Source organism: Vigna umbellata, chromosome 3 (assembly GCF_029865625.1).
Source record: "Vigna umbellata cultivar VRB3 chromosome 3, Vumbellata_1.0, whole genome shotgun sequence".
Classification (NCBI taxonomy): Eukaryota; Viridiplantae; Streptophyta; class Magnoliopsida; order Fabales; family Fabaceae; genus Vigna; species Vigna umbellata.
Window position 1 is genome coordinate 24,012,652 of NC_142167.1, and position 22,277 is coordinate 24,034,928.

General features: G+C 32.9%; 1 protein-coding gene and 1 pseudogene across 1 annotated transcript; one reads left to right on the top strand and one right to left on the bottom strand.

Annotated features, from left to right (window-relative positions):
* The first annotated feature begins 10,348 nt into the window (after positions 1 to 10,348).
* On the top strand, positions 10,349 to 13,616 carry LOC124841706 (protein WALLS ARE THIN 1-like). Its single transcript, XM_047318028.2, has 6 exons — positions 10,349 to 10,860; positions 11,021 to 11,083; positions 11,208 to 11,324; positions 11,469 to 11,883; positions 12,554 to 12,705; positions 13,096 to 13,616. The coding sequence occupies exons 1-6, from the start codon at positions 10,637 to 10,639 to the stop codon at positions 13,286 to 13,288; spliced, it is 1,164 nt and encodes a 387-aa protein (XP_047173984.2). The 5' UTR covers positions 10,349 to 10,636; the 3' UTR covers positions 13,289 to 13,616.
* A 4,714-nt stretch (positions 13,617 to 18,330) lies between these two features.
* On the bottom strand, positions 18,331 to 21,024 carry LOC148202020 (protein NRT1/ PTR FAMILY 8.2-like; annotated as a pseudogene).
* Positions 21,025 to 22,277: the final 1,253 nt, after the last annotated feature.

Below are 22,277 nucleotides of genomic sequence, written 5' to 3' on the forward strand. Positions count from 1 at the left end.
TAAAGAAATTTATACTACCTTTCCGACACAATAAAACCCAAAAATAATAGGTTCAGAATGTTTTCACATATATATTATTTAATTTACTATTTTTATATAATATCAAGTTCTAACTGACACTAACATTAATATATAAAAAAATGAAAAATATTTAAAAGAAGAAAAATAAATAATTAATAATGGAAAAGGATGAAGAAATAATTTAATTGAGGTTAACGGAGTTTGGAGATGATATGGTTAATAAGTTATTGGAAGGTAATGATGAAAGCGATGGTGTGCATGCATGCCGCCCATTAACGAGAATACATTATTATTAGAAGGCAATAATAATGTTATAGGAAGCACATAATATCCATTGACTGTAAATAGCATGGATATTGAAAAATGTTGATGATTAAAATGTTGAAAAATAGGGAATAAAATCGATTACGGGTTGAATTGATGGGAGAGAGGCTATTCCTCTCCATGCTCTGTTATGCCCCAACATGCATGATGTTGAAAGCTGTGTGTGTGTGAGAGAAAGCTTTGACGCAACCACAACCAAACTTCATCAATGTGCTTTCCACGGTTGCATTCATTGCTCACTTACGTTTAGTCATCTTCCATTTCGCAATTTTTACTTCCACTTCTTCTCGGTTAAAACTCTTACATCGATTAAAAATAATACATATTTATAATATATAAATAAATATAAATCTTATTTTACAAGTTGATTTTATGAGGTTGAATTACGTTTAAAATCTACTTTTTAATCATATCTACTTTTCTACACTTCGTCTACAATTTTTAGGCATCTTCCATATCCCAATTTTTACTTCTAGTTCTTCTCATATATCCCATTTTCATGCAAACTTTCACTACTTTCTTATTATTATATACATTATAAATCTTACATTGATTAGAGATAAGACATATTTATAATATATAAATAAATGCAAATCTTACCTTACAAATCGATTATGTAAAATTGAGTTAGACTTGAAATTTACTTTTTAACCATCCATACCTGTCTACACCTCGTCTACTATGCATTTTAACTTTCTAACATAACTTCTATTTTACATTTTTTCATAAAATTCAGCAACAGATTGTGACAATGTTGTTTGTAGGGTAGATGCATGGAAAAAGTGGCACAAACACTGAACCTTAATTTGTAGGTGCAAAATAGAGATTTGAAAGGGAATGGTGAGCAGAAGAGCCTAAAAGGAAACCTCAATTGTAATTTGTTGCCATCAAAGGTTAGGAATGTGGCAACCACCTTCAATGTAATAATATTTTTTATTTGCTTTACAATAGCTACAACACTTTTGTCTATGGGAGCAATGGATCTTAGATAATTGGTGCATGACCCACTCTGTAGGGAAAGTCAAAAGTTCTGTTAGCTTAGGAAATTCTAACAACCAAACATACTTGAAACTACCCTTCAAGAAAAATTATTTATTTCCGTCAACAAAATATATACTTTGGTTACACGTTTTGTAAAGAATATTCCATTATATGTACATGCAACATGATTTATATCAATTATTACTTTATTTAATCAATTTTAATTGAATGATTTATTCTCAAAATTATTATCTTTAACTTTATATTACTACAATGGTATTAATTAGTTTAAAAACATGATACATCTTGTATATACATCAAAGTTACGGTCATATATTATTTTTAAAATAAACACAAATATCAACAACTTGGTATTGTTCGATTATTGCTTTTTAATTTTATTTTATCTTATAGAATTTTAGATCAATATGATATATGTGCATGCGTTTTAGCTGAAAGCTTTGTTAACATGTATTTACTTCTTCTAAAATTAAAAAGTTACGTGGCCGTTATTATTATTTGACAATTATTTATAGGAGTAAAATACTCAAAAGGTAACTTTTGTACTTCTAAAACAAATATATAATAAATATCTTCAGAGAGTTTTTATGAGGATATATTAGGTAATTTTTTTTTAACAATGTGGAAATGTTTAATTTTAGATCATGCAACTGTACATAGTAAAGATTACACTATTTAATGATCATAGCTGCTTTAAAAAAAATCAAGGGCTATTTTTTTAGTTTTGACTATTTAGATAGGGATTGATTATATTCAGTTATCTATTTATTGATCCAGATAAATGGGAAAAATTAATTTAATCAAAACTTACATTTTATTTAACTTCGTTAATGTAAACATAATTAAGCATAATATAGAAATATAAAATATTTATATGATATATTATAATTTTATGAATAATACGTAAATGTTAATTATAAGATTCTGCAACTACAAATATCTAATTTATAATTGTAAGTTAGTATATATAATTAAAATAATTAATTAATCATTCTAAGATATTTAAAAAATAAATGTAATAAGGAGTTCATAAAACACAACTATCTCAAAATGAAACATACAAGTGTAAACATGACACAATTATCTATAATATATTTCCTAAACCCGCAATACTATAGAAAGTATAAATAACATAAAATAGCATGATAATACAAGAAGAAGGGTAAACTATCGAGAATAAAAATCAATATATAAGTTTATATAAATAATCATAATTTAGAGTGATAATCCAACAAACTTTATTTGATTCAAGTTTCAAAACTTTATATCTACAAGTGGACCAAAACATAAAAATTATACTTAGAAAATTGACTAGTAGAGAAGAACACGAGTGTTATTGATGTGTTCTAGCATTCTTTTTCCATATCGTCTTCTTTCCTTTTTTGATATTCATAGTGTCAGTTAGAATATGATACTGTATAACAATAGTAAATAAAATAAAATAAATGTGAAAAAACTCAAGAACTTATTATTTTTGGGTTTTAGATCGAAATGTTTTATTAAATTATTTTATGTAGCTCAACAATAAATTGATAAATATCCCATATTTCTCTTCATATAACTCAACAGGTAATATCAGTGTTAATAATTAGTGATAGTTTATCATTAATATATTGAGCTCAAGTGTAATTTAAAAATAAATAATTAATAGAAACCCTTACTTCTATTGCCTTTTTTTAAGTTTTTTTTTCTAAGGTGGTGTTAATTTTTTTTTGGGAGTAGTCTTTTCTTTTTTGAACTTTTATCAAGTTGATTTCATGTTTATTTAGCCTTTTTCTTGGCTTTTACTTTTCTAATAGGTCATTATTATTGATTTTAGGTTCCGCTTATAATTAAAATATTGACAAACAGAATAGATTTGGGAAAGATTATCACAATTATCGGTTGGGAATACAATTTATTGATTGATGGTGTATTTTGATGAATAATTGAGTTTAGTGTAAATTTAGTGGAAACGGATATTTTTTTAAATTTTTATGTGTTGAATTTCCAGCTTCAAATTTTCAAAATAAAAATATAAAAAAAATTAGTTAAAAGTTGAAGAAAATTGCGATACTTATCCTAAAAAAATTACTGAATCCTAAATTTGATTGAAAGGGTTTAAGGAATCTATCCCAGTCTATATTTACTAATTCAAACTTTAATTTAATTTGAATTGAATCAAAGTTATATTCGATAAAAGAAGAGTCAATGAATTCGATTATTTTCAAATATAAATTTTCACTTAACTAATTCAAAACTCTTGATTTTTTTTAAACAATTTAACGTTAAATATATTTATTTTCTAAACTTTTAAGAAAAATGGCTTTTAACCTCTATTTTGTTTAACGTTTTTGGTTTCTAATGTTTTTGTTAGTTTTAGTCCTTTCAGAGAGAAAAAAACAGCTTTTCTATAAATTGAAGCTATCTTTTTATAAACTAATTTGTAGAAAAACGTTTATTAATTTATTCAGTTGTTTCTAATTTATGTTTAAGTTATATATAGTTATAAGGAAAAAAATGAGTTTATTGATAAAATAAAATTAGTTTATGAATGTGGTGGTTAATAAGATGTCAATTGGTCATGATAGAATAAATAAGACAAAATGAGGAGATTTGGGAGAGGGTTGAAGACCAACAAGCAAAAAGAATTGAAACGTGAGAATAAGGTGTCAAAATGATTATTAAGAATAATAATATAAAAAAATAAATGAGAAATTTTTAGTCAAATAGTGTTTATGATCAGTTAAGAATAATTTGTAAAATGAAAGTTTTTTTTATAATGATTTGTAAATGTAAACGATATTATTAGATAAAATTGTAAAGTGAAAACATTATTATTAGATAACCTGTAAACGTTTATTCCGATGACGTGAAGATAACTCTGGAGCTGCTGCCAACAGGAGGTTTCATTATTCATTCATATCCTAAAACATTATAAAGGAGCAGTTTTGGATCAAACATTGTATTTTATTTTACCTTGATTTATATGCTTATGAGCAACTATTGTTTTCTTTTAAATATGTTTTTTAATTTATATATGTAAATTTAATCAATTTATAATTTTTATCATGTCATGAAAGCTTTTCTAAATCATAAATAATTTGTAACTAATAGGTTTTGGTGAAATGTTATAAATACATTTTTTGAGTAATTTTTTTGAATTGATTATTTTAACATTTTGTGTTAAAAGTTCACATTTTTTAATAAAAGTAACTGATTATTTTTAAAAAGTCACATTTTTTGGTAAAAGCAAATATAAGAACCTATAATAAAATAAAACAACTAATTGATTCAACATCTAAAAATAAAATTTATCATTAATTATTCTTAACATTTAAATTTAATGTTTAATGCAAACTTTTAATAAAAGAATTTAAAACATTAGAGTTCTTATTAATAAGTCTTTAAAACATTAACCTTTATTACATGTGATGTGATGTGAATGTTAAAGTAAGAATTAGAATTATATTGTTTAGTGTTTTTAAATTTATTTCATACACATAAACCATTTTCATTTTATTAAAATTCTTACACTTTATATTTCTACTATTTAATACACTTATAAATTTTGTAACGCATATTTTAATTAACATTAATTTATCAATTTGTGATTATTATTGACTAAGTATTAATTGACAATATTTTTTAACTTATCAATCAAAGTGATAGAATAGAATAATCAATCTAAAAATATCAACTCAAAAATGTCCTAATTGATGCTCAATTGTTCCAAAAGAATATTTAGCTTAACTAATAAGCAAATAAGTTTAGAATTAATTATATTTATGATAATATTTATGATTAATTCAATTCTCTTATGGTTGATTAATGATTAAAAAGGAAAGAAAAAATTACAGAGGTTTGGACCACAACTGTTTGCATAGTTTGCCACTTGTACTCCCTATGCACATGTAGTGTTGGTGTCACACTTTATAAATCAATAATCCTTGCAAGTTACATCTTTTTTTTTATGTGCGAGCACGGTGTCAATCCTTTCAGCAAGTTACATGCATAATTTCTGAGAATCGTTCCCCACGTCAGAAAAAGGAACAAGGAAGTTTCAAAATTTACCTTTTAGGATAATCCGTTTTTAAAATATTAAGAATTTTAAGGTATTTTATAAAGTGAAAACACGATAGGAATGAAACCACATTATTACCCAAAAGAAAGTATGTAAGAAAAGGCGAGATGCAGAAAAAGAAAAAATAAATGAGTTTAAGTGTAAGGTGCGTAGTTATGAAAGCTTTATTTCTTTTCTTTCTTAAGTTAACGAGAAAATTAAATTTATAATTTCTCTTTTTTATCTCTTTTAAATTCTTTAAACTAATTTTATATTTCCAAAAAATTAAACGTATAATTCTTTTTATTTTATTTTTTTAATTTTTATCACTAATAAATCAATCTATCATTCAATCGAAAAGGGGAGAAGTTGAAGGAAAAGCAATTACGAGCCCAACTGGGTCCGTGCAGGGTGAGTCAGAGGCAGGATCAGTGTTCCTCTTAGTTTGCTGCATCTACAGCTTTTATCATATAATGCAATTAGTAGAATAGCATGCCTGTCATCACACATTCACAATCACTCTCTTTATTTTCTGTTTTAAAACATCAAATCTCCTCAGCTCACCAATCTACATCTTTAAATTCAATTAATGTACTTAAAATAATTTTGATTATATAATATAAGAATCGGTCTTTATGGAACTTAATAATTGTCACCGTAGATGGAAATGTTATATAATTAAATAGAAGAGTGCATTTTTAAACCATTTATACCAATTGACAATCCACTTTTAAAGAGGTATTATAGTTTTTTAAAAGTTAATTTTTGTATTTATAGAATAATTAAAAAGTAAAATAATAAATATAAAATGTGTGTAAAAAATTGTTAGGTGTTAAAATAATAATTCCCAATTAAATAACTATTCTCGGAACTCCACTTTTGAGTTTGTAACACTTGGAGATTCATACTTAAAAAAACGGGAACTGGAAATAATATTTAAGTATACAGTCAAAAAATTTAAGTGAAAATAAATAATGTATAAAAAAGAAAAATTAAGATTTTGAATTGAAAAAACTGAATTTATTGAATGTATATTAGTTTGGTATTTCTTGAACTAGAAGCAGATTTTTATATCATATTATGTTAATAACCTCTTTAATAATGAAAACACGTAAATATAAATAACTTTAATTTTACAAATTTTGAAAATACTTGGCGGAACAAACGTTTTGCTCATATTATAAAAGGTATTATTAACAAATTTTTACATACATTTTAAATCTATTATTTTCTTTTTTAATATTTTTTTATAAATACAATAGTTAATTTTTGACGATCAATATATTTTTAAAAGTGAATTGTCAACGGATGCAAGTAGTGAAAAAAAAAACATTTTCCATTCTAAAAGTTAATAATATCCTCCATCAACACACTTTTGTTTTCAGAATAATATTAACTGTTAATTCTATTTATTGTGTAAATGTTTAATTATACATTATATCATTATTTTTCCATTTTTTTAATGAAAATTTAATTTTCTCATTCTTTATCATAAACATTTTAAATTTTCATAAAATTTTCTTATCCATTAAACTTTTAGCAAAGTCGCGAGGAATTATAGAAAAAATATTAAAATGAAAAAAAAACAAAACAAAAGTAATGTCATTTTATAAAATTCTATAAGAAAATTATGCGTTTTTTTTCTTTTGTTTTTATTTTATTTAGTTAGACCTTGAAAGGTGTGACATAATTTACTAAATTCAAATGCATAAAAGATAATTTGAGTGATACAATTAAAAAAAATGAAAATAGCAAAATGGATACCTAAATCAAATATGGTACATTATCTATGTTTTATTTTTGTACTTCATGCATATCATTCACGATTTCATAAATTTAAGGAGGTGCAAATAAGAAGAGGAAATAACATGTTAGAAAAATGGGTGATAATTTTTGGAGGGTGTGGTTGTCAGAACCCTTAAATTTCGTGTGAGTGGAAGCCAGGTGTCAGTGGAAGGATATTAGAGTTTCAGATAGTAGAAGACAGGTGTACAGCGCTGAGTGGCCGATCGGTTTTAGTGACGGTAGTATTTAAGGCTAAATTTCAAACTTCGTGCCACTTTTCTGCATGCACCCTTCATCTTCAATCTTCTGAACCTTCCATTTTCTCCTCCTTCTTTCTACAATCTCCATCTTCTCTCTAAGAATTTTCATCCTTTTCTTCTTCCGACCATCATTCAGGCAACGCCTGAGTATTTCTGGTGTCAAGAGCTTTCCATTGTACCGATCAAGTTGTGGTTTAAGCTGGTGAGTTACTTCTCGTCTTAGACCATTCGTTTTCTGACACATGCAAGCCAAGTTTTGGTTGCATGAGTTTATCATCTCATTCTGATAACAATTCTGGTCTTGTATTTGGTTTAGTTTTTAAATTGGTGAGCTCTAAGTGTATAAGACTGGTAGTAGTGAAACATATCCTGCATCGGTGAGCGTTCGACTACGTTTAGAGGTAAGGGAAGCTTATATAATTTGATTATGATTTCTTGTTCTGAATGGTTGTATGTTTGTTTGATCCATGGATGAATATGAAGTATTGTTTTCAGTGCATGTTTTGTATATATGAGTGTATGAGTTACAGATGATGTGAACTGGCTGATATAGGGTTTGCTCTTATGTATGTAGAATTCTGTATAATCCTGTGGTTGTCACCGAAAGTCATTATTGACCGTTCGGTTTTCCTTTGAGTATTTGGTCTGTACTGGATTCTTCTTCTATGGAGAATTTCAATTAAGGACCGATCAGTTTTCTCCTAGAATACTGGTAAGTAAGCGTTCGGTCTAAGTATAGTTTCCTCTTTAGGCTTCTTAAACAGTTTAGTTAATGTATTCTATAGTACTTACAGTCGTAGCCGTTACCTTTATCCTTCATTGAAAATAAGTGTTGTGTAATTGTATATATATATTCCTTCATTTTGATTTAAGTTCAATAGTGCTCGGTCTTGAACCAAACGCTCGATTTCAGTAGTGCTCGGTCTTGAACCAAGCGCTAGGTTTCAGTAGTTCTCGGTCTTGAACCAAGCGTTCAGTCTCAATAGTGCTCGGTTTAGAACCAAACGCTCGGTCTTTATAGTGGTTGGTCTTTAACCAAGCGCTCGGTATTTTTATTATACCCCATTGTGTCCTCTACTTGAACTATGAGTATTCGGTTCAAGTCAATAGTATTCGGTTAAATCTTGTAGGGTTCGGTTTAAGTTCTTAGGTTCCAGCAATAATTATTATGATTTTCGGTTAAGTCTAAATTATATGTAATATTTCGTATTCGGTACATTCTTAGGAGTTAGGTCTAGTAAAATACTGTTTTGTAGTGACTGTTGAGTAGCAAGTAAACGTCCAAATACTATCAATAGTGTTCGACTTATGATGAGTCTTATCTAGAATGGATCGTTCGGTCCTGTACGGTCTATAAGTGGAAGACCGCTCGGTCTTGCACTAAGTGTTCAGCTGTGTTAGTCTAGAAAGTATTCAAAACGTTCGGTCTTGTCTCTGGGGAATGTTATTGTTCAGTTTTGATTTCAGATGGGATCTGTTTGTATTAGTTCGGTTTGATTGTATTATGGAATATAAATGGAATGGTATGGAAATGAAAGAGTATTCTAGGGAGGAATATCTCATGAGTGGTTATTGAATGGTAGAGTATGAATGTGGTTATGCTTAGCTGGCGGTTATCCTGATATTCTGTGATTACTCATTCTCAAATAGAGAGGAGTAAGTCATGTGTGAGAATGACAGGAGGTCCTAGTCCATGAGGTGAACTTGGATGGAACGGACTAACCTCGGGTGACAGTTGTTGAGGGCATCCCAGCTATTACATCACCCAGGTGCAAAAACGTCGTAGCTACACATAATTCATACAGTCCGGACAGTCAGAGTAAAGTGGTCGGTCATTCCATGCTCTGACGTGTAATTTTGATTGGAAGTGAATGATTTGATGTTACATGATTGTATATTGAAATATGTTAGATTTATGTGAAGTATAGGTTTTACTGAATTAATTAAATTACATAAGCTTACCCTATTTTTCTGTCTTGTTTGTATTGCCCGTCGGTATTGTCTTTTCTTGTTGCAATGATCCTCCTATAGATGTGAGCAGAAGGAGAAGAGCTGCTGGAAGAAGCTCTGGAAGAAGTGGAAGTGAAAGCGGAATCATAGGACCGTTCGGTCATTAGGTTGGGTTTTATTTTGTATAACCGATCGGTATGAGCGTAGTTTTGATAACCGTTCGGTGTAAACTGTGTTTTGTAAATCTTAAAGTTTGTAGTACTTTTGTAAGGCCGTTCGGCCATGAACGTACCTCTTTACTTTCATAACTAAACGATAATATTGTTAATATGGGAATATTCTATGATATAGTTTATACTGTATTTTTTTGGGATGTGTCAATTTTAAAAGGGGTGGGAGGGGCGACATTATGTCTGTTAAAGCTAAGGGGATGATTTGAACAACGAATCCGCATATTATGGTAACTTTGGGAGTGGGAACACTTCATTATCTTCCTTTTGAGTATAGTGGAGGAAGTAGCTGCAAAATATTTCTGCATATATTTATGCATATGGCAGGGCTTCCTGAATTTTATAATGGCAGAGTTTCCTTTAGAGCGGTCATGGTATAGTAAAACGCACACTCCCTGTAAAAAGGTATTATTGAAGGGTGGGGGAGTGTGGTGGTGGGGTTCTTAGGCAACCGCATGGGGCATCCACCACTCCACTCGTGCGCGCTATCTATCAATGGCGGCTCAGCTATTCATTCCTCAACAAACAATAATCATTATTCGCATGGTGTCAAACCCCAACCATCTTAATTTCTTAAACTCATACATACTAATCTCTTTCACTTCACTTTCTCTCTCTCATAATTTCTGGCTCTAGCTCAAACACACACACACACACCTGATCTGACCTCACACCCTGATCACTCTTCCTTTTTCCTCCTTTTCAATTTCATGTTTAATTTCAAAGCAAGTGCGGTGAGGGTTGTCTTGTCAGCCAAGGAGAGGGTGGAATGGAGCAAAGAATGTGGGAGACAAACAAAAACATTTTAAGGCTAACAACAGTTGACACAACGCCTTTTTAGGCTGATTGTGGGTCACACCAATCGCATTGCTTCTACACTCTACTTCTTCTCCTCCCTATATTTATATCCTTACTCTTCCCTCTCCCCTTCACCACTTCCCTCCCTTTCTACCCAAGCTAAGCTACCACCTACCTAGCTCTCAATTATTATTACTTCATTTATATCACTTCTTTACTCTTCAATGGCTGATTCTGCCTCAGCCTCCTCTTCCACCAGAATGTGGTGCTCCGTCCCGGAACGCGTTCAGCTGCATGCGGCCATGTTGGCCCTGCAGTTTGGCTACGCCGGATTCCACGTCGTCTCTCGAGCTGCCCTTAACATGGGCATTAGCAAACTTGTTTTCCCAGTCTACCGCAACGTTATTGCCCTATTCCTGCTCCTTCCTTTTGCCTACTTCTTGGAAAAGTTAGTCACTGTTACCTTCTCTAACGTAACATATCATAACATAACAAAACTAAACAATTAATTAATCCCATATATAGTATATACATATAAATATTCTGCAAATCTTTCCAGTTACAATCATCTGTCTCTCTCAGCAGCTGTTTGTTTATTCTTTGTCCAGGAAGGAGAGGCCTGCCATTACTTTAAACTTCCTCTCACAGTTCTTTCTTCTGGCGCTTGTCGGGTATGTAAAATTTTCAGATCACGTCCAATTAATTTTATATCTATATATCTATATATATATAAGCAGAGATTATTCGCTGGCTTGTGCTTCATTAATAATAATAATACTTTTTTTCATTACACAGGATTACTGCGAACCAAGGTTTCTACTTGCTTGGTTTGGACAACACATCACCAACGTTTGCATCAGCGATACAAAACTCTGTCCCAGCCATTACATTTCTGATGGCAGCCATATTCAGGCAAGCCCTTAATGAATTGTTGCACCGCCACCACACACAGAGATACTTAGATATTGAAACAGTTACTTACTGTAATATATAATATTCATGCGTGAGGCTTAGTCAGGGTTTGCATAGGTATATGAGATGATATTGTATTTTCAGGATAGAGCAAGTTCGGGTGAATCGAAAGGATGGGATAGCGAAGGTTGCGGGAACGGTATTCTGTGTGGCTGGGGCATCGGTGATTACCCTATATAAGGGTCCAACAATATATAGCCCAACTCCACCACTGAACGCTAGCCCAGTAATTGACTTTGGCTCACTCTCGCTGGGAGATGCAAAGGGAAAGAACTGGACCCTCGGCTGCCTCTATCTCATAGGACACTGCTTGTCCTGGTCTGGTTGGCTTGTATTGCAAGCACCTGTAATCAAGAAGTACCCTGCCCGCCTCTCTCTCACTTCCTATACATGTTTCTTTGGCCTCATACAATTCTTCGTCATTGCTCTCATCGTTGAAAGAGATGCTAAGGCTTGGATTTTCCAATCTGGTGGAGAAGTTTTCACCATCTTCTATGCGGTCAGTCACCATATATATATATATATATATATATAATGCTTTCATTCAAGCACTGGCTTCCCATATTTTTCCCACTTCTGATATAGGCAAGCCTTCACTTTTTTCAATAAAGAAAAGAAATTTTAATGAATGAAAAAAGTCATTCTTACACATCAAAGAGTTATAAACTTGAATTATGATCAAAATTATTTTTTTCAAAGTAATGTTGTTATTTAAAACATCCACTTGACATTTTAAAACGTTCTTCTTCACTTTTACCTGTTTTAGTTTTCTAATAAAAAGTATTTATTCGCTTTATTCTTACATAAATAAACGGTCTATCATTTTATGTCCTTTAGCTTTTACATAAAGACTTCTCTTTTCAAAATTACAAATCCATTAATTATTTTTTGTATAAATTTTCTGCTTTTAAATCAACGTAAAGCGTGTAAAGAATTAAATACCATGCAAAGGTATCTCCACGTGGGTCCAGCCTCTTTCTACAAAAACTGCACAGAGTTGGTCGCTTTAATATGAAAATTTAAATTTAATTTTGTGCAATATAGTTGTCTGTATTGGATGGAGTGGTGAAAGGATGAATGATATTTGTGCAATAATTGTTGAGATGTAATTGAGGGTAGGCGTGTGAAGATAATTGTAATGTTACAAAAATTTGGATTATGCATTGCAGGGAGTGGTGGCATCTGGAATTGCCTTCGCTGTTCAGACATGGTGCGTCGACAGAGGTGGCCCTGTGTTCGTTGCAGTGTATCAACCTGTTCAAACTCTCGTTGTCGCTATTATGGCTTCCCTTGCTTTAGGCGAAGAGTTCTACTTGGGAGGGTTCGTCCTATTGCCTCTGCTCTTCGTTTTCTTATTTTAATTACTTTTTAGATAGGGTGTGTGTATAGCTTAAGAATGGAAAAATGACTTAACAAGGACCACTTGGAAAACGACAAACGAAAACCCACTAAACTACAAGTAAGCTGGAGCTTAGGTACGTTGAGGTTGAAGCTTGGTCGAAAACTGACTCGACTTAGAAAAGGCTAAGGAATCCGAAGGAACATCTTTTAGTGTTCCGCAGTCTAGAGGTTAAAAAAGTGTTTAAGATTTTTAATAGAATGGAAGGTGCCGTGTCTCTTTTTGGTTTATCTTTTACGCATGTACACACTACTTTATTGCGAATTATAATTTTGATTGTGAGTGGTTGTGTGGGTGGAATCTGTGGTGTAGGATCATAGGAGCAGTGTTGATCGTTGTGGGACTGTACTTTGTGTTGTGGGGCAAAAACGAAGAGAGAAAGTTTGCAAGGGAACAGGCTGCGATCACGTCCACCCCAGAGCACAGTGGCATCAGATCCGCAAGCCATGCCAAAACATCACTCACTCAGCCTCTTCTCCTCCCTTCATCTACGGAGAACGTGTGATCAAGAGATTCATGACTTCGTGCTGCTGGGGCACCATTTTCTGGGAGGGAAAAAGGAAAAAGAAAAAGAAGAAAATGATACCAGTGATACATTATTACTACTTTATGTCAGGAAGCTTGTGTGTGTACGAAGGCCTTTCATCTTCTTTTTTTCTTTCTTTTCTTTTGGTTAATTCACATGCTTTCTTTCTAGGACTTTTAGAATGAGGTTTTTCATGGGAATCATTATAATGATGGATGTCACGTAAAAGTGGCCTCAAAGACCGAAATCCCATATGCTTTATATGTTAATTAATGGTTTGATTTACCAAAGCAGATTTTTAATTTCAGCTCTATGCTCGGTTGTCTCCAAGGTAATGCTAGAGATGATCATGACAGAGACGGAAAGAAAGTCATGCAAGATATTCTCCGTCACCTTGTCTCAAAAGCAGCCTAAGCAAGCATCAACATTCGATAAGCCATGATAATATATTAATAGTCACTCTCAAACGGAATCATCATTTCGGTCGGGTTTAATCAATATCTTCTATTCATCATTGCGCAAGTTTAGCAGCACCATTACCATTTTAGTGAGGTGCATGCTGGCATAATCCCAAGCACAAATAACTAAAATCCACTACGTACCAATGGCCGACCGTCCGTCATTCACTTTCCAATTTGTAGCAACTCAATTAACATTAATAATTGAGGTGTTCTCATTAAGTTCGTAAATGAATAATTAATTAAGTTTGCATCAAATAATTAGTATATCATGTTGGCACAGTAGCACTACTCTGCATTGTCTCTATTATGTGTCTATTGCATCACATGAGAAGACACAGAAACGTGACAAGCAGGAGAAGGCAAGGAGTTTTAGATAATAATGTGTTTGGAAGATGAATCCATGAGACTAAAATCCAATATCTCATCGTTAATTCCTGTGAAGACACTGGCAATTTGACAAAATTCTAGGTGTAATTTATGTACAGGAATGACACTTATGTTTATTTAGCAGATCCCCAGGTGCACCAAGTAACATATTTATTTATAGGGTCTGAATCATTAAGATGTCCATGATCATATATATCAAGCAATTTCCCTTTTTTGAAAGTTTACTTTATTGACTTTATCATTTACCCGTCGATGCTTTTCCTTTTCTGAGGAAAGCTTGCAATCCCATCCCTTCACTTTATGTGCTCATCATTCGATCAAATAAATTTTCATACAATATCTCTTTTGACTGAGCACACTAACTTAGATGGCTGGCTACTTTGTTTACTTGCTGTTATAAGGGAAAATTGTATTATAATTATCAATTCTCCAATTGAATAAATTGAAGATAGTCTAAACTATGATTTCAAATAAAAAATCCATATAAAAAAGGGTTATTAGAAAGTTTTATGAGAATAATTGCTAAAAGTACATTCCACTCTTACTTTTGCTCATGGTATGTTTAGTCTAGAAAGAAAATGAAAACGAAAATAAAATCCTTTTTACTTACTTGTTCGATGTTGTGTAGAATGTAATATATATATATATATATATATATATATATATATATATATATATATATAATATTATAGATCACAGCTCATATCTTTTTTCTTTAATCCTTCGCATCAACTATAAAATATGATAGGTTTATTTTATATTTTCTTTTTCTTGGGTGATTAATATTGTACATACCCGTTATACATTACTAAATCCCGTTTTATTATATTTTTTAATAGTTATTAAATGTTTCTTTAGTATCATGTCTCTCTCGAGACCATGTAACTATGGAAGGTATTTCATCAAGAAAGATAGAGTTATACAAAGAAGTAGATCATTATTTCGGCAATAATGAGCCAAGCTAGTATTTGCAGTGAATCACTATGTTATTTCACATCTACCCGCTGTTTTAAAGTCCTTTGATTTCACATGTTTTAAATTATAATTTATAAATAAGTTAAATATGTTTTTGTTCTTTCTTAACGTACTATAGAACCACCAGGTCAGTTAAAGAACCGGGTGACTTACGGTTCAGCAAGAAAATGATCACCGGTCTCGGTCTGGAAATTAATCTGAATAATTAATGGGAAGTTAACGAAAATAATTGTCATTTATTGACAATTAATATGAATAATGTTATTTATTGGTGATTAATAAGTTAGACTTAATGGTAAACTTATTATAATAATTTATAAATATTTGTCTGATAGAAAAGACAGGTAATTTAACTCTAATTACTAACCTTTATTACGATATTATTATGCAAAGTCAGTCACTTGAGCGTCGGAGTGTCTTCTGCAAGCACTCTCTACCGCGGCTAGAAGAAAGAGAGAGAGTAGCGCAACCTGGATGATGGAGCGGACAACTTTGAATACTTTGGGTTAGGGATCTCAACCCTATCGAAACATTTTGGCGCCCCACGATGGACGCCAAAATGTTTTTGCTAAAATTGGACGAGGATAACTGTCTAAAGCGTTCCTGTCTCTGCCGAACGTCTCTCCATTATGGGGATGACCTGATACTCCGACGCTGTCAGAATTTTTCTCGTCTTTAGTATTTTAATAATGAGTCAAAGTGAGTTTACCTCGAAATTAAACCCTTATTTACCTCTTAATGATCATTAATGCAAACCTTAACTGTTTAACAGTGGTCACATTAATTGCGCCTTAACTCTACTTAACGATTATCGGAGCGATCAAAAGACGCTTTCTTGGCATGTCAACTGCACGATTTTTTCCAATGTCACTTATCCGATCGGTCAGCTATAAGCCGATAGTAACAATAATATATATATATATATATATATATATATATATATATATATATATATATATATATATATATATTAATTACAAAGTACGTGTAACTTTAAAAGATAACTAATTTTTTAAAAATATTTCTTTCTTTCTTTTTGTCAAACTTAACATAGTTTCAAAGTTCTAAAACAAAGTGACGACACATTATCTAAAAATATATTTTACTTTTAAATATTTAATAGGGCTCATCAATAAACTTTTGTTGGGCTTGCATATGATATTAAGAAGGCCCATGAGTTAACCCTATGAAGACTTAGCATGCTTGGGGCCTCTTTCCCTGCAACCCTTTCTTTTCTTTGCATATTCCTCTTTTCGAAATTTCAAAATGCAGGATATTAAAAATTCGAAGATAAAAAGAATGTCTAAAATATTTCTAATAATATTTAGGCACAATAATAAATTATAAAATAATGTAGTAGTAACATTAGATGTGTTTTATCACCAATAAAAAATGTAGTGTGAAAGTATTTATCCATTCAATGAAAAATATGTTAAACCATCACTAGTAAAAAATTAGGTTTTTACAGCGCACATTATGCCACGGTTCACTAGAAACCGCAGCATAATGGTGCGCGGTGGCAGTTTTGTAAATAAATCGAAGGAATATGCCGCGGTTCAGAGGGGAACCGCGGCATATACGCCAGTCAACCATCCCCTTTGACGCCACGTCTGAAAAAAAAATTAAATAACAGCCTATATGCCACGGTTCTCTGGAAAACCGCGGCATATACCCCTGCCAATTTATTGCAGGGGCTGACTGAGTCAGAGAATTTCAGAAGTTACAGGGGTATATGCCGCGGTTCTGAGAGTAACCGCAACCTATTCTCCTACCTGAAATAAATTTAAAATGAATTTGAAATATTTAGAGGAATATACCGCGGTTGCCCTCCGAACCGCGGCATATAGTTTAAAAATAATTTCAAAAATGACATCTTATACCGCGGTTGCCGCCGAACCGCGGCATATAGTTTAAAAATAATTTCAAAAATGTCATCTTATACCGCGGTTGCCGCCGAACCGCGGCATATAGTTTAAAAATAATTTCAAAAATGTCATCTTATACCGCGGTTGCCGCCGAACCGCGGCATATAGTTTAAAAATAATTTCAAAAATGTCATCTTATACCGCGGTTGCCGCCGAACCGCGGCATATAGTTTAAAAATAATTTCAAAAATGTCATCTTATACCGCGGTTGCCGCCGAACCGCGGCATATAGTTTAAAAATAATTTCAAAAATGTCATCTTATACCGCGGTTAAGTAGTGAACCGCGGTAGATTCCCCAGTCAGAGTTAAAAAATAAAACTTTGGAACAGTATCGTCTTGTTCGCGCAGACGCTCAACAACTTCGAGTTTTCTTCTCCCGCCGACCACTCATCTCAGTTCCCTCGTTTCTTCACTGTTTAAACTCAAAATTGTTCGGTCATTTCCCATTTTTGACGATAAAAAAATAGTTTTAGCCGATCGAAATCGTTTGAAACGCCTGTCATTCCTCTCCGCTGCCATTCCCCTTTGTTGCACCAAGCTTTTTCGTCGCCCCTGTTCCAGGTATTTATGCCCTTTTGCATTCTTAACATGATTTCTTCATTAGTGGTAACTTTAACAAATTTTGATAACTTTAACAAATTTTGATTTTTTCCCAAATGTTGAATTCATATACACTAATTAATATGAATTGTCTTTTGCAGAGATTCAAGACACTACTATATGCAGGTCTATTTTTGTGGTAGTGGATATCACAAAAACAGACCTGCAATTTTAAAAAACTGCAGGGGAATATGCCGCGGTTGTAACCCCAACCGCGGCATATAGTGGACAATTTTTTTTTTTTTAAAAAAAGGATTTAGGCAGCGGTTCTTTGGACAACCGCGGCATATTCCGCAACCTATATACCGCGGTCATAACCGCGGCCTAAAGTCTCTGACTTACTACCGCGGCTGAATATGCCGCGGTTCGTAAACCGCGACGTATAGTGAAAAATAACCGCGGTAAAAGCCCCTCGCTGCACTAGTGCATTTGGCCCAAGCATTTGAAAAATAACCATTTCTCAGTTGCCTGCCAAGCAAAATCTGTTATTATTAACAGGAAAAATAGTAGATATTAATGTAACGTAAAGATTGGTTAAACTATGATGTTTCAGAAATTATACATGAAAAGAATTGTGAGATTACATATACAGATCATGCAAATTACGTAAGAACAGCAAATTAAAGAGATGAAAGTATAAATGATCAGAAAACTGTACTTGGTAATTCCCCTTCATGGTTGTGAGTATTGGGGATTAGTGAATTCAGCCATAGCCTCATCCATAACATGTGCTCCTTTCCCTCTGAAACTATGCACCACAACCAAGTAAACCAAAAAATTGACTCCATTAATAGCCGTTAAAACCCAGTAAACGTAGTCCAACCTTCTCTCATTAAGGTTGTCCCTCAACCACCCTTTGTATTGTCCACCACTCGCAGCTTCAATGATCTTCACCAGCGCAGTGCTCAACCAGCTCCCGATCCCAATCTCACAAAGGCACATCGCACTGATAGTGCTCCTTGTCCCATCCGTGGCTTCATCGTAGAAAAACTCCCACTGCCCCACGTACGTGAAAACTTCAGCAGTGCCCATTAGCAAAAACTGAGGGAGCAACCAGAACACGCTCATCATGCTGTACGGTTCCAACGGGTAGTTACGTCTTTTCATTTCGACCAACGCCGCGGAAGCGGTGGCGAAGACCGAGACGAACAGCCCTACGCCTATCCCCTGCAGCGATGTGATGCCGCGGTGGTGGCCGGTGAGGTTGCGGAGAAAGGGGACAATGAGTTTCTCGTAGATGGGTAGGAGAATGAGAGTGATGGCGCTGAAGACAGGGACAGAACCTGTGGGAATTTTGAAGCTGTCACCAAGTGTTCGGTCCATGACATTGGCTTGGCCTAGGAAGAAGGTTAAGAGCTGAGCGTAAGACAGAGAGAGAGCGATGGTGGAAGCCCACACCAGAAGGACTCGAATGAAGGTTTTGAACTCTTCTACTTGTGTCACCGTGGATATGCGCCACCGGTTGCTTTTGTCTTCAGCATTTACCATAACTGCTGCTTTGTCAAAAAACCTGCACAACAATTGGTTCAGTTAATACTCCCAACCAAGGTAGAACCTTTGCCATTGCTGCATGAAAAAGAACATTTTCATGTCAACAAACCTATATTGTGGGGTGTGAGGGAGCTTGGTTGAGCTAACGATATCAGACTCCGTAGTTTGGACCTCATAGAGAGGAGTTTCATCATTTGTAAGATGAACCCCATTTAGATTATTCCTGGTGGAGCCACCACAACCTGAAGAAACCTAGTGAAAGGGCTTCCCTTTGGGCTTGAAACGGTAATAAGGGCTACCAGCAACTAGGATAAGGATAGAACAAATGGCTGCGCCTGCGGATATTCCAAAACCCCAACGAAACGCTGCAACCTGTTGTGCGTAAACCAATAGCGTAATTCCAAGGATGGCACCGACGTTAACGGCAAAAAATGAGCATTTGAAAAACAAGGGCTTCATCAGAACTTCTTTGTGGTCTCCATCATCGAATTGATGATCCCCCAAGGAGGATACGCAAGGCTTCATTCCACCCGTACCCAAAGCAATGAGTGCAAGTGCATAGTCTAGAACAAGGTTGGGCCTCTCCTTGCTACTTCGCATTCCGTAAAACCGCATCGTCGCTGTAGAGTTGCCTGGGAAACCGAAAGTGTCAGCAAAATCATCCCCTGCATCATTCACGGCATGATTAAACACATCAATTTTTTTCTCCTGTACAATCCATGTAGTAATCAGTAATTTTGTTTTTGTTTAACTCTATATTATATGTCTTAAAAGTAAAACTATTTGTAAGATAATGAAAAAGAGCTTAACTTTTTAAGTTACATTTGATATAAAATTTTAGAAAAATATTGGTGAACACATTGATTTTGTTCATACCTACTGCATATTTATTTTTTCTTAATATTTCTCTCTTCTTATCATATCACATCACATGAACTATAAACTTATCACTTTAGTTTTCTCCAAATATATAATAGGTATTAAGTACCTATAAATCTATTATTTTTGTTTCCTCTAAATATATAATAATACATCTTTTATGTTCATCAATCATTACTAAAAAATTTGATATGGCTGCAGGAAAGTTGATAAAAAATATAATTAATTTCTGTATCCATTTACCAAACCCTAACTTTACTGAAGATCATAATTTATTAGTAATTAATTTCTGTATACACAATTTTATCTTCTTTTTTTCAATTTTAGTAATTATATTATTCCTGAAAATAATTGTAAAATTGTTGTATTGGATGTAAAAAAGAACATTTGGCAAAGGAAAATGTTATTTGGACAACAAAAGTTTGACACAATTTTGACAACGGCGACGTGGCAGCTGTGCATTGGCTCAGTGAACCGGGGTGAGGGGTATTTTGGGTTTTTTCTGGTTTGTTTTCAATTCACTGAGCCAATGCACAGCTGCCACGTCGCCGTTGTCAAAACTGTGTCAAACTTTTGTTGTCCAAATAACATTTTCCTTTGGCAAATATAAAACATACCACAGCATAAAAGGCAGAGAAAAGTAGGATGGTTCTGAAGTGACCCAAGTAAGCATCAGCTAGAAAGGATCCGAGGAGGGTAGGCACATAAGCAGGTCCAATCCAATAAGTGACGTGAGTAGCAGCGTCTGGAACAGATTCACGCATTACCAAATAAGACATCATGTTCGCTGCAATTGCAAAGAACGCCAACCTCTCCGTCACCTCGTACACTGCACCCACAGAGGTCAAATTTGGAACTCTGAACAACGTAGAATAATTAATATGATGTCTCAGCAGTACCTATGATAAAGGATGACGCCTTCCATCCTCCCGTTGTTCGCTTGTCAGCAATCCTACCATGCACATCAAAGAAGCTACGGTTGCTCACCAATTCCATCTCCTCTTTCAGAAATAAAAACTACATCGTCATGTAATTAACTCTGCAAACCATAATTCGCATAAATTCAAGTAAACAAAATGCTAATTGTCTTGTGATCTAGTTTGTTAGGTAGTATAGTAGTACTCTCCTTGAATTGAATGAATTGTCTGTGAAGGAAACGTCATCTGTTAAATGCAAATGGCTTGATTAATAAGCATAAGGCAGGGCTTATGGTCAAAGATTATGCTCAAATTTCGGATTAGACTGCTTAGAAACATTTGTTGCATTGTACTAGTTGAAACATTTTTTTAATGGTTTTTTGCATACAGAAATAAAAAAAATATATGTTAAGCAACTTTAAGGATTTCAAAAGAAAGAAGGCATGTCTATTTTTTAACGAAGGCACTCTTATGTATTGAAACAAGCTCTATGAACTTGTTACAACATAATAGACAATCATTTGTTTAATATAACTTTTGTAAAAAACATATTTGAATCCATTCTTTACATCATACAGGGTTGACAATATATCATTGTTTTTCTCTATATCGATGATCTTTTAGTAGTGGAAAACAATGTAATCTTAATTGATGAATTTAAGATGAAAATGATGAAAGTCTTTTAGATTACTTAGTTTCTTATAATGGAGATTAAATAAAGTTAAGATGAGTTTTCGTTTATCAAAGAAAATATGCTAAGAAAATTCTTAATAAGTTTCATATGAAAAAATTCAAGTCAATTAGTACTCCTTCGAATTAAAGTTTACTAGGAAAGATGCAATTGAAAGTGTAGATCAGACATACTTGACGAGTTTGATTAGATGTCTGATGTACCTTACAGCAAGAAGACCAAACATCTTAAGTGTAATAAATATTTTTTTATCTTGGATCATGCTGTTTGCGACACTTAAAAATTGCTAGAAAAGTAATTAGATACAAAAAAAAATGTACAACCTATTTTTACATTAAGTTTAAGAAAAGTAAGGATTTCAAATTGTTGGTGTTCTCTACCATGTTTGGGTAAGGTGCATTGAAAACATGAAAAACACTTAGGATATTGCTTAGTCTTAGATATAGATATTTTTAGAAGAAATAAAAAATAAAAGCTCAATCTACTATTGAAACAAAGTTTATTATTGTCAATCAAACCTTATGACTTACTAAGATATTAAGTTAACAATCAAACAATAATAATTATTTCACATAATCTTATATTTTATAAAAAAGACTAAACATTTTAACATGAAGATGTTTTTCTTGAGAGAATTATAA

What these genes read in the sequence shown, in the direction of transcription:
- LOC124841706 (XM_047318028.2), top strand. Translation starts at nt 10,637, where the DNA reads ATGGCTGATTCTGCCTCAGCCTCCTCTTCCACCAGAATGTGGTGCTCC. An exon ending in TTTGCCTACTTCTTGGAAAA is followed by an intron (nt 10,861 to 11,020) that starts GTTAGTCACTGT and finishes TTCTTTGTCCAG; the next exon opens with GAAGGAGAGGCCTGCCATTA. An exon ending in TTTTCACCATCTTCTATGCG is followed by an intron (nt 11,884 to 12,553) that starts GTCAGTCACCAT and finishes TATGCATTGCAG; the next exon opens with GGAGTGGTGGCATCTGGAAT.